The 25,100-nt window shown below is 57.8% G+C and overlaps 1 protein-coding gene across 1 annotated transcript; it reads right to left on the reverse strand.

The window, feature by feature from the left end:
• Positions 1–16,133: 16,133 nt before the first annotated feature.
• Positions 16,134–17,425, reverse strand: POU3F1 (POU class 3 homeobox 1). Its single transcript, XM_086765129.1, has one exon. The coding sequence runs from the start codon at positions 17,423–17,425 to the stop codon at positions 16,292–16,294; it is 1,134 nt and encodes a 377-aa protein (XP_086621255.1). The 3' UTR covers positions 16,134–16,291.
• Positions 17,426–25,100: the final 7,675 nt, after the last annotated feature.

Genomic DNA, 25,100 nt, shown 5'->3' on the forward strand with positions numbered 1-25,100 from the left:
GCAGGGCGCTGTGCCTGGACCCCGCTCGCGTCTCCCAAGCAGCTCGCGTCTCCTTGCCCGCTGCTCTGCATCTTCCCTTTGCCTTTGCCTCCTCACGTAATTGCTTTGATCTTCACTCCAGGGGCTCACTGTGAAAAATTAATGTTTCATGGATGTTGCTGCCCATAGCTTGAAAAATGGCTTTTCTCCCCCAGGTAGCGGCTCGCACCAGCTCCCGAAGGACTGTTCGGCTCGGAGTTAAACAGCTGGGGACAAAACCTCTCGGGCTCCTCGTGCCTTGGCTCAGGGCAGGATGGGAGCCGCTCCCACCCCGCAGAGCCGTGCCGAAGGTGGGGAGCTGCGACCGTGCCACCGTACGCGGGCTGTCCCGGCAGGCTCTGCCCTCCCTGCCCGTTCACCTCCGCATCTGCGAGAAAGCGGCCGCGGGGGCTCGTTCCCCTGTAACGAGCAGAAGAGCCCATGTTTGGTGGAGCGTGCCATGCTCCCCATGCCTCTCGGCGAGGCTTCCTCCAGCACCCTCGTCTCCCCTCGCGGGCCACCTTGTCCAGGCTTTGCCAGCACTGCGGAGGGCCCAAGGGGTCCTGCCCTACCTCTGGAGCTGGGGCAGGCTGCTCAGTGCGCAGTCCCAGCCGGGAGCCGGGTTGAAGGCAGTCCCGCAGCCCGGGGCGAGCACAGCCTGGGAACGGTTCTCTCTCCTGCCCCGCCGGGTGTTTTGGGAGGGAAGGGATGCAGCGCCCGCGGCAGCGGGGTGGGTGCAGCAGGAAGTCAGGCTTGCCGAGCTGGGTGTGCAGCATGCAGGGATGCTTGTCTGGGCTCCCAAAGCATTTTCCAAACACTTTAATTACAGTGATTTATATGGCAAAAGTGTGGGGGCGAGAGCTTGGGAAAGGCATTAGCAGGTTTGTTCCGAGGGCTCTAATCAGAGGCAGGTGATGGGGGAGGCAGGGTACAGCACCGGCGCTGTTCCTTGAACTGCGGCGTCAGGACAGCTTTGAAGGATGCAGAGCCTCCCAGCCGTGCCAGGGATGCGCCGGCAGCATCCCCGAGGCCTCGGTGCGGGAACAGCCGCGGCACCAGGGGTACCACCAGACGCCCTGCGCGGCTCCCAGCCGAGGTCTGCAGCACCGTCCCTCCCGGGGGTCCCAGCACCACGGGCTTTAGCCCACCCGCAGCCAGCCCCCGCGCGGTGCTGGCACAGCCCGCGCGTCCCCTGCGGCCGCAGAGGAGGAACACGAGGCCCCGTGGCACACAGGGGTCTTTACTAGAGAGCCACCAGAAAACGATCAACACTGCAACAGCAACTCGGTGTCCTCCTCTTGATGGTGTTATCTTGAAAATTAATAACCTCTTCTATTTTGTACATTATTCTGCTAAATCTCCATGGTGTTACTTACACACACACTCTCACGTGCACGCACCCACCGTTCTCTGCAGCTCCCCCAAGCCGGGACCCCAGCAGCCAGGAGAGCACTGTGGGGCGGCGGAGCTCGCTCTGAAACCTCAGCCCCTCCAAGCCTGACTTGCTCCAAGGAGACTGTCACTCCTCCAGAGCCCTAACGACACCGCGGGAAGCGAGAGAAATATTGGGCTGCTGTCACGGCTGGTGACAACAGCCTGGCCTTGGGCACAGCGTGGGGCTGCGGGGCCGAGCCGGGGTTATCAGCTGGTGCGGGGACGCGGGCAGCGCTGGGTGGTGGCTCCGACCCCTCTGAGCCACCACAGGACGCAGCCCTGGCAGCGTGGCCGGAGCACACGTCAGCCCTGCTGCAATCCCGCTTCTTGGCCTGCGCTCTGGTAAATAACCTTTTCCTGTCCTTTTTGACACTGATGGTTATTGATGGCTCAAATCCCTTACAGCCAGGTCTGGCCTCAGATAGCCGAGGTGCCCCGCGCGCCCCACGGCCACGCAGCGGGAGCGGGGAGAGGGGCAGAGCCAGCTCCGCTCCACCGAGATGCCCGCAGCCTCCCTAACGCGCTTACTCCCAGACACGTCAGCGTGGATGCTGGCAGCATCTCCCGGTGGAAACACGGCATCGAGGACGCAGTGAAAAAAAGAGAGCGCTGGAAATAAACGTACCTCTGCCTCCCAAGGCGGCTGCTCCTGTCTGCGCAGGCAGGGCTGAACATCCCCAGCCTTGGCTCTGTGCTGCTGCTCCCCTCTCCTGAGGAACATGGGGCAGCAGCCCCAACGCAATGGGTTGACCCTCAGGGCCCAGCACCAGCGACCTCGGAGGGCACTGGCACCGGAATCCACGGCTGCAGGGTGCCCCTGTTCCCACCCCAGCTCGGCTGCGGGCCAGGAGGCACCGGTTGGAGGTCAGGGCTGCGGGGGGCTGAGCCAGGGGCTCTCAGCCCAGCTCCCACCTGGAGAACATCTGCACCAAAACCACACAGACACCGGGTGGCAAACCACTCTGCCCTACCTGCGGAGAATTTGCTGATTAAGGGATAAGCAATCACTGCTCTACCCACAGGCTGACGTTATCACTTAATTGAATCCAATTGATTGAGAAGCTAAAAGCAGCCCTGGCTCAGAGCACTGCAGATGGTGCCTGGGAGCAGGGCAGCACGCTGAACCCTTAAAAGCATCGGCATTGAGGGCAGACACAGTCTTGCTCTCCTAAAGCATCTCACACATCATTATCGTGAAGGGGAACCAGCCGCGGCAGGGCAGTTGCAGGGGAATATTATTTATCATCGTTCAAGTCTGCACAAACAACCTCTTATTCTCGCCCTCTCTGCCCTCAGTGGGCAGGCTCTGCTCCCGCAGAGATTTCAAGGGAAGGAAGTGTGCGTCTGCGGGGGATGTGGGGGCAGCCCAGCTCTGAAGCGGTCTCACCGCGAGCCCACGCTGCTGGGAAGGGAGCCCAGAGCTTCTGCCCCGCGTGCGCGAGCAGCTGCACCCGGGGTTTGGTGACCCTGCACCCTGCGGGTGCTGGGGAGATCCAGGAGCTGCCCTGCCACATCTGTCCCGGGACAGGGGGGCAGGCGCTGAGGTCCCTCCAGGCCCGGGGAAGCGACGGGTGCCTGCGTGGCCCCACAGCAGCCTTCGTGTCGCAGTCACAGCCGCGGTGAGAGCGGGGCAGGGGAGCCGGCGCTTTCCGAGCCGCGCGGCCCCCGGGTGCGGCCGACACAGCGCTCGGGGGCTGCGGGGCTGTGGCATCGCCACGCCAAATAACAGCACGTGCTCCGCGAACGCGTTCTTCGCGGTGAGCCTGACTGTGGGACCTGAGAGGGGCCGGGAGTCGCTCCTGGTGCTCTGTGTGCAATGCCATGGCGCAGGCGTGGTCAGCCTCTGCCCACCTTGCACTTTTCCTTCCAATTTGGGTGCATTTCTCAGGCATCCAGCACTGACATCCTTGCAAAAGGCAGCGCATGCTTTATTAACTCTGCTACTTTCTTCTCCGCTAATTAAACTCAAATTATATCTGATGCACACTGCGTAGTTTGCAGCAAAACCAACCTGCTTTCCCATTCTGCTCTCCGGAGCCTTCGTCACGGAAGCGGTTTATTGAGCCTGCTGAGCTGGAAAGCGTGCAGCCCTGGGTGCCCGAGGACCCAGCCGGCCGCGGCCTCTCCTGGGCTCAGTGTTCCGGGTTCGTGCCAGGCTGGGCCCAGGGCCCCCCCAGGGCGAGGGGGAAGCACGGGCGCAGCATCCGAACAGCCCCGCTCCGAGCTGGCAGGGAGGGCAGGCTGCCCAGCAGCCGGGGAAGGTGATGACTGGTGTCAGTGGGAGGCTGTGAAGGGCCACCAGTGCCCGGGCAGATCTCCAGCCACGCCTTGCCACCTGCCGCGTAGCGATGCCGACCCACCAGCCGCCCCACGGCCCCGGGAGATGCCTGCCCCGCGGGAACTGGGGGCACGGCAGGGAGAGGAGAGCGGGTTCTCCTGAGCCACAGTCTGCTGTGTCAGGGGCCTCCCTGCGCTGCCTTCCAACGCTGAGCGCTGCAGTAGTTCTCCTCTGCCCCGTGCTTCGAATGGGACCTGACCTTGTGAGTGCCCAGCGCTGCTCGCTGGGCTCGGTGGTGCACGTTTGCGCGTTGCTGCGTGCACTGCCGCTGGCGTCACAGCGCTCACAGCTTTGCCATCAGCATCTTCCTCCAGCAAGCGACAAACCCACGCCCAGGGAGGACTGAAAAATGGCACCCTGGCTGCGGCTTACGTCCCTCTCGCCTTGGGCCAGCACCTGCCCATGCCCTGCACCCAGGGACAGACCGGGCCCAGCAAGGTGCGGGTCACCCCGTGGCGCGTGCACGGGAAGAGTGGTGCCAAGGGATCTGGGCACAGCTGGCCGCAAGCAACGCGGCGCACGGGAAGGTGAGCGGCAGGAGCCACCCACGCCCTGGGCTCCGTTCATCTCCTCTGCCGCCCGCCTGGGCACCAGCATGTGCCACCAGCGTGTTTGGGTACCTGGAGAGGACGAGCTTCCTCAGAGTATGCTCCAGCCCCACGGAGACCTGGTCCCCGTGCAAGAGCACAGCGTGACGGACACGGGGCACGCAGGACACAAGCACAGTGTGATGGATTTTTTTTTTTCCTTAGGGAAGGAGTAGAGTTTCTGCAAAAAGACAAGACTTCGCCTGCAGCCCTTGTGCTGGCGCTGGCAGGAGCCATGTTTGGAGCCATACATCATCAATGGAAGGTATCTAATGATATATTGCCCTAATACATCACCATAGCAACAGTGCTCTAATAATGTATTATTCTAATGTGTTACCCCAGCGCACGTTCCTCCCGATGATGTATGGCTGGGATCGCTGTGCTCTGCCAAGCCCAGATGCAACAAAGCTCTCCTGACTGCCAAGCACCCTCCTCGGAGCGGTACCTGCCACCGCACGGGATGCACCGGCCGGCTGCAGGTTGCCTCCTTCCTCCCGCCATGAAGGACAAGTTGCACTGGGGACTTCCAGTCACCGACGGTCACCTCATGCAGTGAAAACGGTGTTTGGGACCGTGCAGTGTATTTGAAAATAGTGGGTGTGGTCAACGTGCTGTTTCTGAGGCGGCTGCCCAGGTTGTGGGGAAATGGGCTCGGTGATGCAGCGGGGAAGGCGTCTGAGCTCCCAGCGTGGTCCTGCCAGCACGCACCCCTCTGCCTCTGCTCCCTCCCCACCAGCCCCGGTCTCCCTGCTGCCCCGCACCTTGACTGCGGCAACGGTCAGCAGGGGACACGCCGGGAGGGGTGCGAGACCGGGTGACGGTGCTGCCGAGTTTGCTTCCACCCTCACAGGCATCCTCGGGCACTGGGGCCACCCTGGCACCCCAGGGCAGAGGCGCTCCCAAACTGGGTGCACGGGAAGGCTGAGGGCACCGCACAGCACTCGGGCAGCGCGCACCTGGGCAGCCGGGACCACAGACCCTCCCCTTCCGCCCTCGCAGCAGAGGTGCAGCACCTCGCTCTCTGAAAGGCCCTTTGAAAAGCATTCCTTTCCTGGCATTTGGAAAGTTCAGAAGGGGAAGCGCCAGCCCGGTCTGCGCATTTCTCCAGCCCCTTCCGAGGTAGCGCGGCCGTGCAGCGCCCTGGGTTTGCTCATTAACAATGAAAATACCAGCTGGAATTCTCCTGCCGCCCGGTACAGGGACAGCATTGTTCCCAATTCACACTATCTTTTTGACCATTCAAATGCCATTAATTCAGTCACCCCAGTGCGTAGGACAGTTATCTGAAATGTTTTCCCAAACAGCTCAGTGACTATAGAGCAACAATTCATGGAATTGCTCGGGGACATCTGTGCAAAGCAACGCACAGCAAAGAGCTCGCGGCCGGCTGAATGCTCTCTGTGTGGACCCCAGATTCCAGCGAGGAGCGGGGAAGCCGGCAGACAGAAAGCCTGCATGAATGGCAGGAGAAATCATTTCATCTATGCAAAGCCATGCCAAGCTCCCCGCGCAGCTGCTGTCAGCAGGGAGCTCTGCCCCTCCGGCCTCGCACGCAGGAAGATTTCATCCTGCGCGGGGATGCTCCCTCCGCCAGCCCAGCAGCCGTGCCCCGCGCAGGGATGGCACCCACCGGTGTCCCCCGTGGGTGCATCCGCTGGCACCTGGGGCAAATCCTCCCTGGCAGTGGGGGCTCCGTGGGCTGGCAGTCGCTGTCCCTCTGCTCCGAGACGCCCGCGCCTGGGAAGCCACTCCGTGGTGACAGCTAACTACGGCTCAGAGCCGAGGACGCCTCTGGCAGCAGCAGCACATGCCCGAAGGGAGCCCCGGGCAGGAGCGAAGCAGGACAGTGACCCGGCCTCTACAGCCCGAGGGCCAGCAGACCTACCTGGGCACCCACAGGCCGTCCAGGTCCCCTTGGAGCACCCAGGGCTGAGGGGACGAGGTACATCACAGACCCCAACCTGTGACACCCCAGCGCGGGGTCCCGCTGGCACAGCCCAGCCTGGCCCACGCAGAGCTCGAGCGCAGGGAGAGGCAGGACGGCTGCTCAGCCTCCCCAGGGCCAGGTCAGACCGTCCCGCAGCCGCGGCCCTGCCACGTACGCGTGTGCTGCACGATGCTGCGTCTGCAACACTCCTGCGCCGCACCTGGGCAGCTGCCAGTCTCTCAGCGTCTCGGGGGACAGCGGTGACAAATTACAGCATCTGCAGCAGAGAAAAAAGGGAAACAGAGGGACCAAGGGAGGAATGATTTTATTATCAATAATGTTTCCAATAGCTGATGGATGAGGACACCCAAATGATTTTTAAGGTTTCAGCAGAAACCCTCCAAGCGGCAGCACAAAGGCAAAGCCCGCATTAACCCGCGGTCTCCTGCGGAAGCTCTCCCGGGACGCACACAGCAACGCGGCGCGGGCGGAGGATGCGCTCAGCATCACGCTGCGGCCAGCCCGTCGAACAGCCGAGAAGGGACCTTCTCCTTGTCCCCGGGGAGACTGGAGTAATCCCGAGAGCTTTCTGAGAGGGATGAACGCAGACACGCTGCTCAGTGGGATTCTTCCCAGTTGCTGAGATTTTTTCCCTACCTCCCGTACCCAGGGCTCAGTGTGAATGCTTACAAAACCGTTTCTGGAAACAAACAATTTTTTGAAAGCTGCGGAAAAAGCCCACTGCTTTTGCCAAAACGAGTGGGGAACATCAAGGAAAAGATCACCTTCTAACCCTTTGGGGAACTGAATTTGCAGAGCAGCCATCCTGTTCTAATGAAATACAAGCACTCCCTTGAAGAGGCAGGGCGCAGCCCCTCGCCCCGCGCACGGCAGGATGTGCAGCCGGTAGCTCTGCGATGCCATATGTCAGACACAGCCCTGGAAACGCTGCCACGCTGGAAATGTAGCAGACAACATCGTTTTGTGTTGAAAACTGGCAAAGCTCCAGGCTGGGGTTTCAAGGGATAATTTGTAGACTGAATGTTAATGAATATTATTGCTGTTATCTGGAAAGGCTGAGCTGACTTCACTCTGCTGCCAGTTGCACTTTTTTTTTTTTTTAATTCCTGTACCAAACAGAAAGGGCAGTTCCAGTACAGGTGATGAGTCAGGAAGCCAATTGAAGGCAGATGGGAAAAGGTGATCCTTACCGTGCCCAGCCTACGTCACTCCTTCCTCAAACTCCGCTGCTTCCAATACTCGCTCGGATTTGGGATCATCGGTTCGCCCAAGCCCCGTCTGTCCTTCCGCCTGCAAACTCACCGTGCTTCCGCGGCCATCCCCCAGCCACGGTAGCTGGAGGTCAGGAGCAGGCATCAACGGGATCTTTCATGGCACAAATCTTTTTTTTAGCTCTTTGGGGAAAGACACAGGCAGAGGAAACACTGTCATTTCTGCAGCCCTGCACTACACGGGAGCTTTTTTGTGTGCAGTACCAGTTCCCGGAGCAGCGCCCGTCTGAGCCAACAGCCGAGGGTGCTCCCGCAGCACGGCCCGGCCTGGGACCCTCGCCCTCCCCGCCGGCTCCCGGGCCGCTCGGCGAGGCCCTGCGCCCACGGTGATTTATGTGGCACTTGTACAATTGATGCGCTTTGTGCCTGGGGACAGTTAAATGGTAGCTCTGTCATTAGTTTAAGCAGAGGTTAAAGGTGATCAATAACAAGGGTTTCATGCCCAATTGATCACCCCCTGCCTTTTGCTTTCCATCCCCTGGTGCTTTTAGAAATAGTAATTAAAGACATAACAAGTGTTCCACTACGCAGAATATCAAACGCTCCAGGTATCGATTCAACACCTCCCTCTTAACACCGCCGACCTGCGCCTGTCCCCAGCGCCAGCAAGGCTGGGCCAGCCTGCGAGGCCGCTCCCCGGCCCCCTCCCCGGGGTCACCGCCAGCCCCTGCCCCGGCAGCGCGGCCGAAGCTGCGGGCTCCCACCTCTGCCCGGCGGCGCCGGCTCCGCCAACCGCCCCGCGTGCCGCTCGGCTCTCCCAACCGCCCTGCGTGCCGCTCGGCTCTCCCAGCTCCCCCCAAACCTGGCGCCAGGAGGTGACCACCGCGAGGGAGCACGCGGGATGACAAATACGTTCAAAGTATCGCCGAGCGCTCTGTTTTTGCCACCTACACTCGGAAGAAACGGCCGAAAACAAACAGCGAGAGGAAAGGAAACGCAGGGCAAGCGTCAGGGTGCACGTACCCATCAGACCGCGGCGCTGCCTGACGAACCCAACGGAGATCTGCCTGTTGCTCTTGCCCTTCAAAAGCATACTTAGGGCAAACACACCATGAGACGAGCAAACGCGTCTCAGTGACTCTGGGGACAGTTTCAGGTTTTTTTTTATTTCTGGTGAGCGCAGCCATTTTCCAGGTTGCAGCAAAAGACGTCGCTGGCTGCACCTTTGGTGGGGGCGAGGCGAGGGGGACAGCCCTGTGCCGATCGCCACGGCCCAGGGGCTGCAAAGCGCCCGCAGCAGAACAATCTGGCACCCAGCACGGTTAAGGAAGCGAGAGCCAGCTGTGGGATGCTTCCAAAGCTGAGAAAACTCTCTTCTTCCACACACGGGTAACAGGCTTCTTGAGGACAGACTGTCACAGACGCTGCAGTCAGAAGTGGCAAGCTCTGCTAGGGACCAGCTAAGTTGTTACATGTTCTAATTCCAACATGAAATTGCATGTTGCTGCTGAGAGTAAATGAAGTAATTTTAAGGAACACAAAGAGCTAAGAATCCTCCTACGGGGAGCAAATCTTTGTGCCACAGCCCTCATGAACGAGAGCACGACTCTCACACATACCTGAGAGCAGGACAGGACACAAGGAATCCAGCGCCGCAACGCCTGCTGCCTTTTGCTTGCCCGTGTTTGCTGAGGAATCACCGTCCTCCACACCGAAGTTCGGCGGGCACATGGGCCGCTCAGCCTGTTTCTCCCGGGGCTCAGCAAACCCCTCGTTTCCTCCCACTAGACGGCCGCAGACGATGCCAGCTCCATTCTCTGAAGTGAAAAAGTTGAAAGAAAGAAAAAACAACAAAGCCCAGGCCCTGTGGTGATTTGTAGCCTGAACCACAAGACACAAGGCTCTCCTGCGATGATGGTTTGTCGGATCGCTCCCACGCCTGTTGGGGTTCTGCCCATCGGGTTCCCCCCGCCGCCGCGGGGCTGAGGCACAGCGGCTCAGAGCCCCAAACCTCCCCGCTCCAGCGCATCCCGCGAGCCTCAGCCAGGCGAGCCTCAGGAGCACGCCGCGGGAGGATGACGAGGGAAGCAACGCACGAGGTCAGGTTTGGCAAGAGATTTCATCCCTTTGCTCCTGAATAGTGCTCCGGCACCCGAGACTGTGCTAAGGCATGAGAAGAGCCGTGATTAAAACTGCGCTGAGCACCCAGCATTCGCCAGCTGCTGGCTCTTGGAACTCTGCAGAGGACAGGACAGCGTAAGGGACACGGACCTCGGTCCCGAAGAAAAGAAACTCAAAATTGCACCCGGACACCCCCCTGGCTGGGAGAGAGGGCAGGGGACAAGGGCCAGCCGGCACGGCACGGCGATGCTCCTCCAGACAGCTCCGCCAGATACACACCACAGGCTATGTGAGCAAAAATAACGCTGTGCTGACGCAAGTCAGCCGGGAGCCAGAGAGACGGCGCTCGGCCGTGCTTGTCATCACGAGCTGGAGCTCCACGGGGCTGCTGGAGACGGCTTCAGCGGCGGGTGATGCGGGAGGCAGCACTTACCCTCAGAACGTGCAGCAAGTGTGTCCTGCTCCGCACAGCCCTGGGGCGGCAGGGTCAGACCAGGAAAACCCCCGTATGCAGGCTAGCGAGAGAGGGGGAAGCGGGAGAGCCGCTCTCGTGTCCCTGCGGTGCGGCGAGCCCGGCCCGTGGAAACGCTCTTTCCTCTGGAGCGCCCAGCGAGCCCTCCGCAAACCACGCGGTCCAGGCTGCTGGCCAGCGAGCATCTCCCACCGCTGCGGCTCTTTCGGCTGGGGTCCTCTCAGCACTCCGTGGAAATTAAGCCTTGCAACTTCAGGAATGATTTATTGCATCACTTCATGAGAAGTAAAAACACTGGAAAAAACCCCAAACCATTCCTCATAGTCCTCAAGGGAATTAACAGGAGATTTGGGAGCAAAATCCAGGCGTTCCGAAACTGCTTTAGAGGAAAGCCTCCCTTGTAGCAAACCTGGTAACTGTCCTTCTGTACCACACCTCTCTCACTGCCCACACTTCTGTTGATTTACTCAAAAAGCCATCACTACTTTTGTCTGTATCTGTCTTAAATATGCCTGAAAAAACATCTCCAATTTAAAATTAATTATATATTTAAAAAAACCCACATAGACATCTGATGCAGTGGCCTGACTCCTTAAAACCAATCATGCAAATGACTGCAAAAGATGCAAATGTGTAAATCAGATTTGTTTCCCAGAGTTTTGGCTAGCTACAAATTTAAGATCCAGCATAATCTCAAAGCCACACACCTCCGGGGTGAGCGAGACCTACTGATACACACTGAGCTCCGGGTAATGAAAAACCACAGGCAGATTTCCATAGAGAAAAAAAACCTACAGTGAAATAAAAAAATGCCCGTTGGCTTTCTCATAGCTTCTCTCCATCCCCTAGTGAGGAGCAGGCACTTCCACGGAGCATCTGACAGCCCCTACGCGCATACGTGACATCTGCAAGAAGATTTTTGTTCCGTCATTCACTTTTGAGGGAGTGGAGCAGCTTCAGCTAGCCATCCGCTTTCCAAAACCCGCTGACAGAAAAGCTAGCTTGGAAATGTTAGGAGAGAAAGATCATTCTTTGGCTGCGGTGACTGCGGTCCATTTTGGCCCCAGAGCAGCTGCCGCAGGGATTAAAAAGCAAAAGGACTTGGAAGAACGATAACCAGTCATCAGAAGCGATTGCCCTCCGTGGAGCTGCAAGGAGTCAACGTGGCCGCAAGGAAACACGACCTGGGTGCTGGAGGTGTTGCACAGATGCCTTTATTGGGCAGAATACCCCAGAAGAAAGGCGGTAAAGAGGAAAATAAATTAAAAAAGTCTTTAAGGTTTGGCACGGACAGCATTCTCCTCTGCAGCCAGCGCTCTCAGCAGCGTATGAGCTGGAGCACTGGTGTAACTAACACACCCCTGCACGGCTTACCAGAACCAGCACCCATTTTGACCAACACCAAGAATAACGCGACATCAGGAAGCATGAAATATTCATGAGGTCTGAGCGAACACGCACACTGCATCTCGTGTACCACATGCTTCAACGCTGCCTTCGCAACCTTGCGGTTCCCACGCCCGGCACGGGGGGTTACCCGGAGAAGCCTGGTCTCCTCAGTTCAAACTGAAACCAGGGAACCTTCACAGCTAGAGTTTACACAAACGATGAGGGAAAACACCTGATTAAGCGCAGTTGGCTCCGTTCCTGCTCCTGTGCCCGGGTGAGAGCCGTGCGCGCGCACACAGTTACGCTCGCAGCAAAGAACAAGCGGCAGAGCTGCTGAATGCCTGTAAACCAGCTCTGCGAAGCGCAGGGGGAGTTCACACCAAAGACTTAACGAGCTCCTTCTCCGTGTGCTTCCTACGCGCGCACATACGTCTCCAACAGAGCGACGACGCTGACGGGAGCCCGCACCGCGTTCACTGGTGCACGCCTGGAGCTGCTCTTTGGAGCTGCCCCATTCCGGAGGCTCCCTTGGGCCAGGTCTCTCTAAGCAGCAACATCAATCTTAGCGAGACCAGACCCTTTCATCTATGGACAATCAGCATTTTACACCAAAACAAAAGCAGCCCCCCCTCCCTCTCAGCTCGCTCTTTGCTCCCAGGGCAGGGCACCCGGCAAGACCCCCACAGCCTGCGCTCCCCCCAACACGCGACAAGCTCCAGCACGGCTCGGAGTCTGCTGGCCGGGATGTGCCAATGCTGAACCTCCCGGCTGTAAGGAAGCGCAGGAGGCAGCTGAGGAGGAGCAGCTCCACAGCCGTGGGCTTCTGCCCCGGGCGCACCAGCCAAGCCCGTTTCCAGGACCTGTGAAATACCAGCGCTGAGCTTTCCCGGGGCTGATCTGGCTCCAACCAAACCACAGCAGCACTAGCACAGAATTTAAATATATGCAAACATTAGCACACAATTAAAATATACGCTCGAGCAGCCGGTGCTGAAATCTCTCCTTCTGGGAGAGAGAGCAGGCGGGGATGGGCAGCGTGAGGAGCAAGATCCCAAGGTGTTAACGCTGCTGCTCCAAATTTGCAGGAAAAGAGATGAGAGCGTTTGCCTGCTGCTTCAGTTCGGGGGCAGTCTGCATCGCCGGCACGTCGCTGGGATCAGGCTCCGAGGGGAGAGCGGTTAGCAGAGGAGAGCAGGTTCTGTCGAAAGCCGAAGATGACTACAGCATCAATAACCGTGTGTGCGTGCGCCCAGCGAGGCAAACTGCTGGGCTGTGGTCACTCTTGCCATCACTACAGGGCAAGTGCTCCCTGCTCTTGCAAGCAGCAGCAGTAATTCTTTAAGGAATCTGAAAAGAAAGTTGGGCACTGGAACACCACAACCTTTTCCTAAGCACCCGGGAAAGCTGAGCAGCCACTGTCCACCTTTAAGAACAGAAAGAGAAAAAAAAGTAAGCGATACTCTGCTGAATGTTGTCTGCCTTACAGAGAACAGTGATTTCCTAAAACTGCTGATAACCAATTTATAAAGACAACAGCATCTGCAAAGTGCCGCTGCCCTGCCGGGTACCGGAGAGCACAGGCAGGCTGCTCTGCGCCAGCGAGGATGAGGATGGAGAAGGCACCGTGCAGCCCCGCGCCCTTCTGCGGGCACCCAGGGACTGAGTGCAGCCCGACGCCCACGGCCTCAGCTGGCCAGAGACCCCCCCGTCACCGCCACAGCCCGAGACCCTGCTCCAGCCGCCCAGGCCTGGTGTGGGCAAGGCCACGCTCAGGAGAGCGCGGCCGAGGGCCCGGCCACCGCCCACGCCAGCGCCGCAGCCGCACCGCCCGGAGAGCGCCCGCGGGGGCCGGGCGCTGCCGGCAGCACCGAGCCCCAGCTCCCCCGTCCTTGGGTGCGGGGCAGGGCTTTGCATCCGTGCAGACCCAGACCCTCGGATGCTGGTAACGCACGCGACTCCTTTCCTTACCCACACCTCCTGCCCTGCGTATTCTACTGTTGACTTCATTTGCGCACCACCAAACAACTATTTGTGCATCTGCTTTTCCTTCACGTACCAACATCACAGTCCTGCCTTCCTGTGCTCTGCTGCTGATGTGGTTGTACCAGCTCGTACTTTCACTTCAGTGAAAAACAACCACCGCCAAAAGAAAAAAAAGAAAAAAAAAAAAATAATCAAGTCTCCCTGCACTAATTGCTATTTAATCCTTGACCAAGAAAACTAACAAGTTCTTCTAAGAGAGGCAAACCTTTGGGGCATTTGATTTTTAGAACGGCTGAGCGCTGCGGCGCTGCAGAAATAAGATATATAAAGTGTATTTTATTTTTGCTGCTCAACAGCACGAAAGAGCTAAGGCAGCGGGGCTGCCAGCGCCTTATACAATCTGACAAACCGAACAACTCAAGGGTGCTCGCCCTCCCCAGCGCTCACAGCGCATCTCATCCATTACGAGAACGCAACGTGAAAACTGACCCTTCCCTTCCACGTTATCAGCATAAACAGTGTCTGCCAGCCAGGTTAGTCCAGAGCGAAGAGGCTACCGAAACCATTCCTGGCATAGAAAAGCAGTACAATTAATCATTCAATGCAAAACAAGAGTTTGTTTTCTTTAAAAAAAAATAAAAAACTTATTCTGTTCAATTTCTGATTTTGTTTCTTCTTCCCTCAAAGCCTGACTGTCACGCAGAAATTCCTGAGTGAAGGCTGCAGAGTTAGAGGGCTACCGGACATCAAACACAACGGCACGTGTGTGCGAAACACACAGAAGAATGGTTAAGGAAAGATTTTTGGAGTTGAAAATTAATTTAAACGCTTTCACGATACATTGACTCAAACCCTTGAATCACGCTCCTTTACTTCTTTTTTACTGGAGTGCATCATCTAAGCTGCTGCGTACGCTCAGCTATTTAGAAACCAGAAAATACTCGGTAAATACGGCAGAACTTTCGGCATTCGGGGTCTCTACAGCAGCCCTACAATTCTGCGCTCTTCTACAGACACCAGGTGACAAAAAAGGAAGCAGAGTCTGTAACAAAAGCTGACGAAACGCACAACGCACACCGAACCCTTTCAGTGCGATTTCTTACGACGCTCTGCACGCCCAGGAAAGTTATGAACACACGGAACCGCAGCACACGCTAGCTCACCGGTACCACAGAGCAAACCGTTTCTTGACGTGCCTCAGACACAGCACTTAATGGAATAACTGCTCCGAGTGACTTGATTTTAAAACCTCCAAGACCACTTTACTAGAATTTTGAAGGAGGACTGCCGGTTTGTATCAGCTGATGTAGAACACCTGCATTTTACGAGGCACCGAGAACGCGATAATTTATAAACATCACCTATGGCAAACGCATTGTTGCTTAGGCAAGTATTCTACACAAGCCCCAAAGGCACAAAATGCAACAAAAATCAAACTGCAGCGAAGAGAAGAATTTTTCCTGTACAAATTTTCAGGTGTAAGCTACAAAATGTATATATATATATAAATATATATAAATTATATGCAAATTCCTGTGCAGGATGCGGTGCTATCACTAGAAAATCCCTTTTCAGTTTGCTGTTCTCACAGCCCGGAATTTGCACCGAGAGTTAAGCAGGGAAACTAGCAAGTGCCAGTTATTCCACCACACCAGCGAGTTCTCCGCCAAACAAGAAGAAAGAATTCGGTGCTTTACTACCCGCTCTCGACTCGGCATTTCAGCGGCGCAGAGCTCTGCACGGGCACGCTTCGGGAGTTCTCCCGCCGCGCAAAACGCGGGGGGAATCGAAGGAGCTGCAGGGGCAAAGGCGATCCCCACGCGCGATTTTCCTCGCCCCGCTGAGAGAGGAGATGCGCGGGGCAGGGATGCGAGCGGGAGCTTGCAGAACGAGAGCGCGACAACGACATTTGCAGCTATTCTTGGCACAACCGCGGAACACGAGGGCGCGAACCCAGGAAAGGGACAACCGGTGACGGCAGAAAGCCCGGGAGCGTGGTTTGAGGGGAGAGAGGGGGGATCTTCTTCAGCTGCGCCCCTGCGGTGCGGTACTTCTGCGGGAGGACGGTCACGCTCGGGCTTCCTTCGCGCTGCCGTCGGCAGGGACCGCGGGACCGGAGACGCGGGGCGGCGGCACAGCCCGCGCGCCGCCCGGGGTGCGGGGAGAGCCGCCCGGGACCCGCAGCCGCCCGGCACCGGGGCGGGGAGGGGGTCGGGGGGGGGGGGGGGTGAACGCGAGGGGCTCGCCCCGGGGCGATGCGCGGCGAGGGAGCGGCCCCGGGCGGCCGCAAAGACGACACGAGACCGGTTCCTGGGTAAATGGTTTATGCGAGTAATAAAATATTTACTATAACATAAATAGAAACGTACCCTCGCAGTCTACAGCGGTTTTGCAATAAAGATACAAACAAAAAAAAAAAAAAAAAAACCGAAACCCAAGGGGACGGACCGGACCCAACCCGCCGACGGCGGGGGGAGAGAAAGAGAGAGAAAGAGCCCCGCGCGCGGTCGGAAAATAAATAGGTACGGGCCGGGGGGCGGCGGGGGGGGGCCCGCGGGCGGGGGGCGCCGGGACCGGGGCCGCCCCGGCGGCCACGCGAGGAGGGGAATAAATTAGAGACGGCAAACCTTTGGCTACTGCTGCTGCGGCCGCGGGCGGCTCCGGCGCACGCAGCGCGGGGCGCGGAGCGGGCGCGGGCCGGCCAGTCTGAGGAATAAATTAAAGCGCGTCCCCCGCCGCCCGCGCCGCCGCCGCCGCTGCCGTCGGGGCCGCGGCGGGGCCCGGCAGTCACTGCACGGCGGCGGGCAGCGCGTGGTGCAGCGGCGAGGTGTCCGCCTGTGCGTAAACGTCCTCCATGGGCGGGTGCGGGACCCCGGCCGGCGTCATGCGCTTCTCCTTCTGCCGCCGGTTGCAGAACCAGACCCGCACCACCTCCTTCTCCAGCTGCAGGGAGTCCGCCAGGGAGGTGATCTCGTGCGCCGAGGGCTTGGGGCACTTGAGGAAGTGGCTCTCCAGGGCGCCCTTGACGCCCACCTCGATGGAGGTGCGCTTCTTGCGCTTCCGGCCCTGCGCCGCGATCTTGTCCAGGTTGGCGGGGCTGCCCGAGCTGGAGTCCGTCTCCTCCAGCCACTTGTTGAGCAGCGGCTTCAGCTTGCACATGTTCTTGAAGCTCAGCTGCAGCGCCTCGAAGCGGCAGATGGTGGTCTGCGAGAAGACGTTGCCGTAGAGGGTACCGAGCGCCAGCCCCACGTCGGCCTGCGTGAAGCCCAGCTTGATCCGCCGCTGCTTGAACTGCTTGGCGAACTGCTCCAGGTCGTCGGAGCTGGGCGCGTCCTCGTCCGGCGGCTCGGGCGGCCCCAGCGGCGGCGGCGAGGCCGCCAGTTCGTGCGCGCCCGCCTCCTCGGCACCCAGCGGGTCGCGCAGCCCGTGGTGCAGCGCGGGCGCCGGCGGGCCCAGCATCCCGTTCAGGCCCGCGTAGGGCTGCGCGTAGAGCAGCGGCTGCCCCGACGGCGGCGACATGGGCGGCAGGTGGTGCGCGCCGCCCTGCGCCCAGCCGCCCGCCGCGCCGCCCGCCGCCGCCGCCGGCGGATGCACCAGGTGCGGGCGGTGATGGAAGGCGGCGGCCGGCAGCTCCTCGCGGGGCCCCGCCGGGCCGCCCTTGCCGTGCTCGGCGGGCGGGAGGTGCGCGCCGCCGCCGCCGCCTCCCCCGCCGCCGCTGCCCCAGTCCGTGCCGGCGCTGGGCAGCCACTGGTGGTGCGCCAGCCCGACGGCGTGCCCGGCGGCGGCGGGGGCCAGCCCCTGCAGGTACTCGTGGTGCATCATCTTCTGCACCTCGCGGTACGTGGTGCCCTGGTGCAGCCGGTCCCCGTCGGGGTGCATCAGCGCGGCGCCGCGCGGCAGGTACTGCGCGGTGGCGGCCATGCCCGTCTGCGCCGCGCCGCCCCGCGCCGCGCTTTAGAGCCGCGCGCCGGGGCGCCGCTCGCCGGCCCCGCCCCCGCGCCCCATTGGCCCGCCCGCCGCCACCGGCTGCCCGCGCCGCTCCGCCATAGGGCGCCGCCGGCCAGCGGGGAGGCCGCCCCCGAGCTCCCCGCCGCCATTGGCCGGCGCGGCGCGGGGGGCCGCCGCCTCGGGATTGGCCGGCGGAGGCGCTCGGCGGGGAGGGGAGGGGGGAAGCCCGCCCGCGGCCGCCGGCGGAGCGGCCGCCGATTGGCGGAGAGCGGTTCATTCATGCCGAGCGGCCCTCGGCCACGTGGGCCGCGCCGGGAGCGCGGGGGCGCGGGAGCGCGTGGCTCGGCGCGGCAGCCGGCCGGCCTCGACGGCCCGGTACGGCCCGGTACGGCCCGGCCCGCTGCGCCCCGCCCCGCGCCGCAGAGCCTGCCCCACAACCCCTGTGCCTCGCAGGGCGCCGGGCGGGCCCGCGGCCGCCTCTGTCCCCTCTGCCCGGGGGGCTCCGGGCCGCCGCGGAGCAGTGGGGAGCGCGGCCTCCCGCCGCCGCCGTGCGGGGGCTGGTCCGTGGGCACTGGTTCCTGGCCAGTGAACCCCGCAGAAATGACGAACTTTGCGGACGCGGAGAGCCCCGATTTACCCTTTTGGCTAAGTCAGCCCCTGGACGTGGGGAAGGTGGGGGCTCTTTCCTGAGCACCCCAAAGGGGTGAGCCAAGGGCCCAGAAATGAGGATCTGGGATCGTCTGGGCGTCACGGGAAATGTGGGTCCTGGGAGCAGCCTCGGAGGCGAGTCTCTGAGCCGGTTTGAGGGTTGGCACGGGATAAAGGGTGGAGGAGTTGTGGGAAAAGACAAGGACAAGGAGCAACGGACGTGTCTGGCAGTGCTGGGAGGGGGCGAGGGACACCTTAATTAACCCAGCTCCAGACTTCATCTGGGACCAGAGGCCCAGAGTGAATCCGGATGGGCACCAGGAACATTAATCACTTCTGAAATTAATCTGCGCCTCCGTGCTCCCATTTGTAACACGGGAGCAGCGACAGTGACCTTTGCCAAGGGCTTGGGTGAACAATGAACCATCGGATCAATACGCGTACGCGCGTGACATGTCAATGGCCACGCACAGATGCCCTGCTCGCTCCCAGTAGAGAGGAGGCGCCCGGGCAGGGTGGCTCTCCGCTGCTGAGGACGTCAGCTGCTGCCTCCCGGGCCAGGCGCGCCACGTCCCTTCCCTCGGCGCTGAAGGCGCTCTGCCATGTCGGTGCAGCAGAGCACCGATCTGGACCCGGGTGACTCCAGCCCTACACGCTGGCACTGCAGAGCCAGCGTTGGCGATGACGGCAGTGGGGAACCAAGCCCCTGGTGCTGTTGGATGGCAGGGCGAAGGTGCCACACGCACCCACCAAGGTGCCTGCCCCGTCATTGCTCCGGTCTGATGCACACCGGACCCTCTCCCCGGTTTGCCCAGGCCCTGGAGCTGCTGGCTGGGTGGGATCACGCCAGGCTGCAGAAGTCCCTCTCTCCCCTCTCCTCCTGCCCTTTGGTGGCCCAGGGCCAAACCATCAGCGGTAGGATCGCTGCTGCCCCATCGCAAGGGCTCAGGCATCGCATTGCGGGGCTGGGGATACGCTGGCCCTTGTTTCGCCGAATCACGGAACGAACAGCCATGAGAGTGACGCATCTTGCTGCTGGCAGCTCGGTTTTGCACTGTTCTTGCCACAAGTGACAAGTTTGGGACTGAAGGTGTGCACTTCTGGCTGGGGAATGATGTGCCAGTGGTTCCTTTCACTGAACCCCGTATCTCTTTTCGGGCGTACAGCCCTAGAGAGAGGCAGGACAGATGGGTTTCCCAGATCGTGGAGCGTATTTCATTAGGAGAATAATGGTCTCATCTTTTTTTTTTTTTTTTTTTTCCTGAGGAATCCTTTGCAAACTTTGCATACATTTGTAATGAATACAACCCTTTCAGATGATTCAGTGACATGCTGTAAAATATCGCACTTGTTTAAGCATTTTCTGTATTTTTTTTTTCTGACCTGGACTCATATTCTTGTCAACTCTCCATGATGCAGTGCCATAATATTCAAATTTTTGGTAGCCAATTGCTTTTGATATTTATATCCATTTTTAAGGGAATCACAATGAATAAATGCGCCCAGCTCCAACTTTATGCAAAACATGCCGTGTGTAAATCAGTAAATCATTAGCAGAAATGAATCATTTCCAAAGGCTGGGGACTGGATTGCATCTCTAACTTCTATCAGTTTATGTATTTCAGAAGTCACCGAAGGAGAAAACACACTGTGTGCGATAACCGAGGTCCCCACCGCGGACCGTTCACACAGCAGTATTGGTTGATGCCTGATCAAGTGATCTTTTTAAACCAAGGCACTGTGCCCAGACTGTGCTCTGGGCTTGCGTTGCTTAATAAAAGTGGAATTTAGAGACTGGAACCGGCTAAGAGCAGAGGAGGGTGAGAAGCTCCCATTTAACACCTTCCTCAGCAACTCCAACTCCAGAAGCGAGAGCCAGGTGGCAAAGTGTCTCTTTTGTAAAACAGCGTGAAGGAGGTGAAAGCAAAGGAGAGTGCTGACTCCAAGCAGAGTTGGTGGGAAGGGTTAAGATCCCTCCGAATAAGCCCCGGCTTGCAGAGCTGGATGCGCACTCTCGTGTTCCTGGTGTCCCCAATCTCCGCTGAGGTGTGCTACTGAGGAGTGCCATTTGAAAGACCCTGTCAGTATTTCAGTACATTGAAATTGTCTTTTTCTAAAAATTATTTTTATTATCTGCATCTTTATTTTTACATAGCTTTTCCAGAGCCGTATCATCCAGCAAATCCCTATAGGAGGGCATCCAAGTTTGCTAGCGAAAGCCAATCCCTTCATTATGCTTTACCAGGAATATTGGCATGCAGTCCATTCCCTCTTCAAGGAATAAACAATGTTCGATACGATTCATTCTCTGTGTGACTGTGGCAGCATCAAAACCTGCCTCACGCGGCTGGGCCCGAGGCTGGTGGGAGGGCTGAAGCGACGAGGCAAGCTCGGCGCAGAGGAAAGCGGAGCCTGAACCGCTGTGCACAGCAGGGGCGACGATGGCTCTGCAGCGCGTGTTGTGCTCCCCTCACCGCGGCCAGGCCACAGGGACGCTCGGGCTCGCCGTCGCTTGGGGATGATCTGCGACAAGGGGCTGGGTCGTGTCAGGACATCGTGGCTGGAAGCCTGTCCCGGAGGAGCTGGAGGAATCCTCCCTGTCAGTTTTCTGCTGGAGGCACGGGTGTGTTCCCCCTCTACCCCTTTCCCAGTTTAGGTTCAGCTCCTATCTGTAAATCCAGAGGGATCGGCAACGCCTGACACTGCAGTGCCGTCAGGTGTAGCAGGGGAATCCATGCACCGGAGCAGGAGGGGCTCGGAGCCGGGGGAATCCCTCCAGCCCTCAGTTTTATTGGGGTTGAGCAGCACCAGCTTTCTTTTCCGCCCTGCTGCAGGCTGGGAGGCTGTCCTGGAGTGATGCTGCGGAGCAACAAATCTACCAACAGCCCACGAAGGGAGCACGCGATGTCCTGCCCTCGCTTATCGGCCAAACCCTGTCTGGCCCAGCGAATTCAAGTGTGTTGCAGGGGCTTCAGCAGGGGTTAGGACTGCTTTTGCTTCCAAGCTAAAACAACAAAGACATTGCTGCTTCTACCTGCAGGTCAGCAAGGCTCCCACGCAGAACACAAAAATCAGTTTGCAAAAAAAGATGAGCAGGATTCCAAGAGCCATGGGTCCAGGAGACAGCAACTGCCAACCAACAGAGTTACAGGAGAGGCTCTCACCCTGCAACTGCACGCCCTGGAGTCCATCCCATCGGGAAGACAAGGTCACGGTCGCCCCGACAGTCTTCTCAGGAGAGAAAGTCCTTTTGGGTGGCAGTCTCTCTTTGAACAGGACCAGGCTCACTTCTTCAGGAGGCGCCCAGTTCCAAGCACACTGTGGGCACTCCTGGGAAGGGACGCTGCCGTTCCCTCTGCAGCGTCTGCACCGTGAGCAACGCCGGCAGCCGGGGTGTCCGGGAGGGGAGCGGCCCTGGCACACCGCAGCGCCTCTGGTCATGGTGGAACTGCGCCTTGGGGCCGGGGCTCCCGCACTCAGCGCCGAGCGAAGCCAGCTGCTGTTAGTGGCCGGGCATCATCTCAGACATCAGGTGGAACAACTTGATGGAACCTTGCGACGGGTGGGTTTGCAGCATTCCTGCAGCAAGGAAAGATACCAGCACACGCCGTCAGCTGGGAGGAATCCAACAGCCAAGCCCTGTCAGAGTAAACTCTGTCAGTGTGAGACTCCCCTGAGGAGAGGCAGCCTTCCCCAAAACTTTTAGCATTTTGTCTAAATGGCCTTCATCTAGGACTACAGCTCAGATAATAAATTTTTACACCTTTTTGGAGAGCTGTATCTTTTGGCAAAATATTCTTTTTGCTTTTCTCGTATCTTGCAGATTTCTTAACTGTGTGAGTAACAACAAGTTAATGGCTGGGACAATGGCAATTTTAACCACAAAACTAGAGAGGAAGGGAAGGAAGAGAGCAAATCATGCAGATGTGTGGGGTTTGCTCGCTATGGTTAGTTTTAGTCGGACAAGATGAATGCAAAAAAAAAGCTGTTGTGATCTTTTATTGAATCAATGAAGTTTAGATTAGGCAGTCACTAAACTCCTATTTACACAACAGACCTTAATGGCTCCAAAGGAAGCACTCAAATGTATTCGACAAATAATCCCTATTTATGAAAGCCCCGTAATATGTATTTACATAATCCCCACTTTAGAAAGCTGTATCAGCTCTAAAGTTCTCCAGCTCAGAGATACGCCCCGGGGGATTAAAAGTACCAAACAAAACAATGGGAAGGAAAACATACACATGCACACATCTACAGACACGCACCGCAATCCTTCAGATTAACACACCGAGGAGGAAGCAGGGATGACACGCTCGCACCCCTCACCCACATCCACGTCCACTGGTGTTTGTGCACGTGCACAAACACGGACACGTGCACAACTCGACAAGTGGCTCACCGTGATTTTGAGCGGCGTGCACCACACCACGGCGTCCCGATGCATTGAGTCCCTCTCAACTTTCCCAGCCTTTTTTCACAAACATAATCCTGGTCAATCATGGCCGCTCGCTACCGTAACGGAACAAGTAGCCTGCCCTCGCGTTTCAGGAGGTACGTAGCAGCTTCAGGGAGCAGCTGACCCGGCACGAAGCCGGCGGGCCACGCGTTTCATTCATACTCAACATGACTGGATGCTTGCTAATCTTCCCGTGTGATGGATGTGGCATTAGCCGTCCGGGGTGCCTTGAGACAAGGTATGACAGGGTACAGCTCTGCACCAAGCACGTTAACGTTGCTGAAGGATTTGAATTAAAAACTGTCCCTGAAAAGCTGATTCTCCAGAAGAAATGCAAATTTTTCCATACTGATTTGTTACCTTCTTTAATTTTAGCCTGTTTAGCAGCTGCCCACTGTTTAGGAACCAACTGCCATGACTCTTGCCTGATGAAGCATCAGTTTCACAATTCTGATGGCTGGGTATCTGATTCAGTCAAACTAAGAAAGGGAAAATAGTGCAGAAGTAATTTCCAGCTTCAGAGAAAAGCCTTCACTGCCTGCGCATTCTTAACCATGTGTGCGTCTTTCATGTCAAACTCTTTCAGTAGCATTTGTGATATAAATGAGAACATGGAAGCACCGAAACACTGGTATTTCTCTTCAGTGAACGTCAGCACTTGAGTGATGAGTTTTGTCCAAAACACTCATCCTCTCTCCGAGCTCCCAGGTTGTCAGCCAGCTCTGAAGGTGCTGGGGGCACCAAGAGCCAAAGCAACAGCGGGAGCAGTAGCCGGTGCACAGCTGCCCGCCCAAGCCATCCTCACGCCTGGCTCTGTCCTTCTCCAGAAGCCAAATGGGATTTTTTCGGGTTGTGGGAGTAGAGCAGGGTCCAGTGTCCCCACAGCTCCTCTTTCAGCAGGGACCGGGGCGGCCGTCTGCGGCGCTGCTGGGCGTCCCTGCCCGCCCTGGGGAACAGAACCGCCAGTAAAACCCTTCACCTCAGAGCCAGACTTGTTCCCCGAGTGCTGGGGTAACAGAAGGGCTCAGCCCTGGACTGCATCAGGTGCCCGAGGCACTGAGCATTTCTTCCCCAGAGAACACAAAAGCTTGGTAATTTCGCTCTGTGCGTTCTGAGCTCTGTTCCACCTTAATAATGAAGCTTTTGAGTCAAGGTTTCCATTTAATGAGGCTCTTTGCAGTTTACATAAAACAACCACATGAATAAATACTCAGTTTAGAAAAGATAAGACCTGGGGATGAGTTTGGCGGTGGTTCAGCAAGAAAGATTATGCATACAGCAGATAAAGGTGTCGACGGTTGTGCCGTCACTTGATCTTGTCAATCTAATACCAACTCGAACATGGAGGAGAAGCAGCCGTTATTTTCCCGGAGTGCAGTGAGCAATGGCATCTGAGGAACCACCACACCTGGAGCCGGTCAAATTCAGGAGCTCTCGTGTGCGTCTGCAGCACTGAGTACAGCCAGCGTAGCAACCCGCAAAATTGGATTGCTGAGAAAGGAAAATTGCATGGAGAACGGTTCATTTTTTTTCATTTTCCAAACAGATTTGGTGTAGGACAGGTGTGTTCCTTTATTCTCCCCATTCCACACTGGTCACTCTAACGATGCACAGTTCCAGAGCTGGTCTTTCAATATTGACAGGCCACGCTTCCCAGGCTGGCCACCCAAAATGGGATGTTTTGGGAAATGCACAGATGTAGAAGAACGGGAAGGCAGAAATTTCCTTTGTGGCAAGGTTGAGGTGCGAGGGTTGGGAGATGAAGGGACAAATCCCTGTAATTTTGTTTTTACTACAAATTATGCCTTGTTTTAACTCTCCACTTCAGGTTTTGATCCGTTATACTGGTGCTAATCCATATATTTATGCTTGCCAGTCTGGATTCAAAGTGGAATAATTCAGCTCATCGTCAAGACCAAGACTCCTCCCTATCTTCTGCCTGCGCTGTCACTCTGTTGTAATTTTTACACTTTTTGTGATTCATCATTGGCCCTGTTTTGATAACTGAGGCAGAGGACAAGAGCTCAGAAGGAAGGAAAACATCAGTTTTTAATGAAATTCACTTCTCAGGTGATCATCTCCTTCTGGAGAAAAGCAATCAGGCACCAGCCTTCAGACCGCCCACCTCTGCTTCTCCCTCCTGTACCCCGGCAAACGGAGCCCCCGCTTGCTGTGCTCATCTCACATCGGGAACGGGGGCCTGCCAGCGCGGGCTGGAAGTCGGCAGCAGGGAGGTGAGGCTGTGGGTGGCTCTTTGCTGGACTCATTCTCCCCAGAGACAGGGAAGTGGTGAGCAACTGGGACAGAGGATCATGCCTGGGACGGCGTGTCACTGAGCACAGCTGTTTATAAGGATAATGCCACCAACAAATTTCATTTTTCCCGCTCCGTTTTTCAAGCCAAGCTCAATGATGGAAATACCGAACTTGGTCCATTCCAAGACTCACCTTTCATGAATTCACCTAGTAACTTCTCCTTGTATGTTGCTTCCCAGCAGTCTGTCTGTTTGTGTCCTCCCTCTGGCCATTTCCTTACTCATCT

This window comes from Chlamydotis macqueenii, chromosome 22 (genome assembly GCF_036417535.1).
Source record: "Chlamydotis macqueenii isolate bChlMac1 chromosome 22, bChlMac1.mat, whole genome shotgun sequence".
In the NCBI taxonomy this organism is placed as follows: Eukaryota; Metazoa; Chordata; class Aves; order Otidiformes; family Otididae; genus Chlamydotis; species Chlamydotis macqueenii.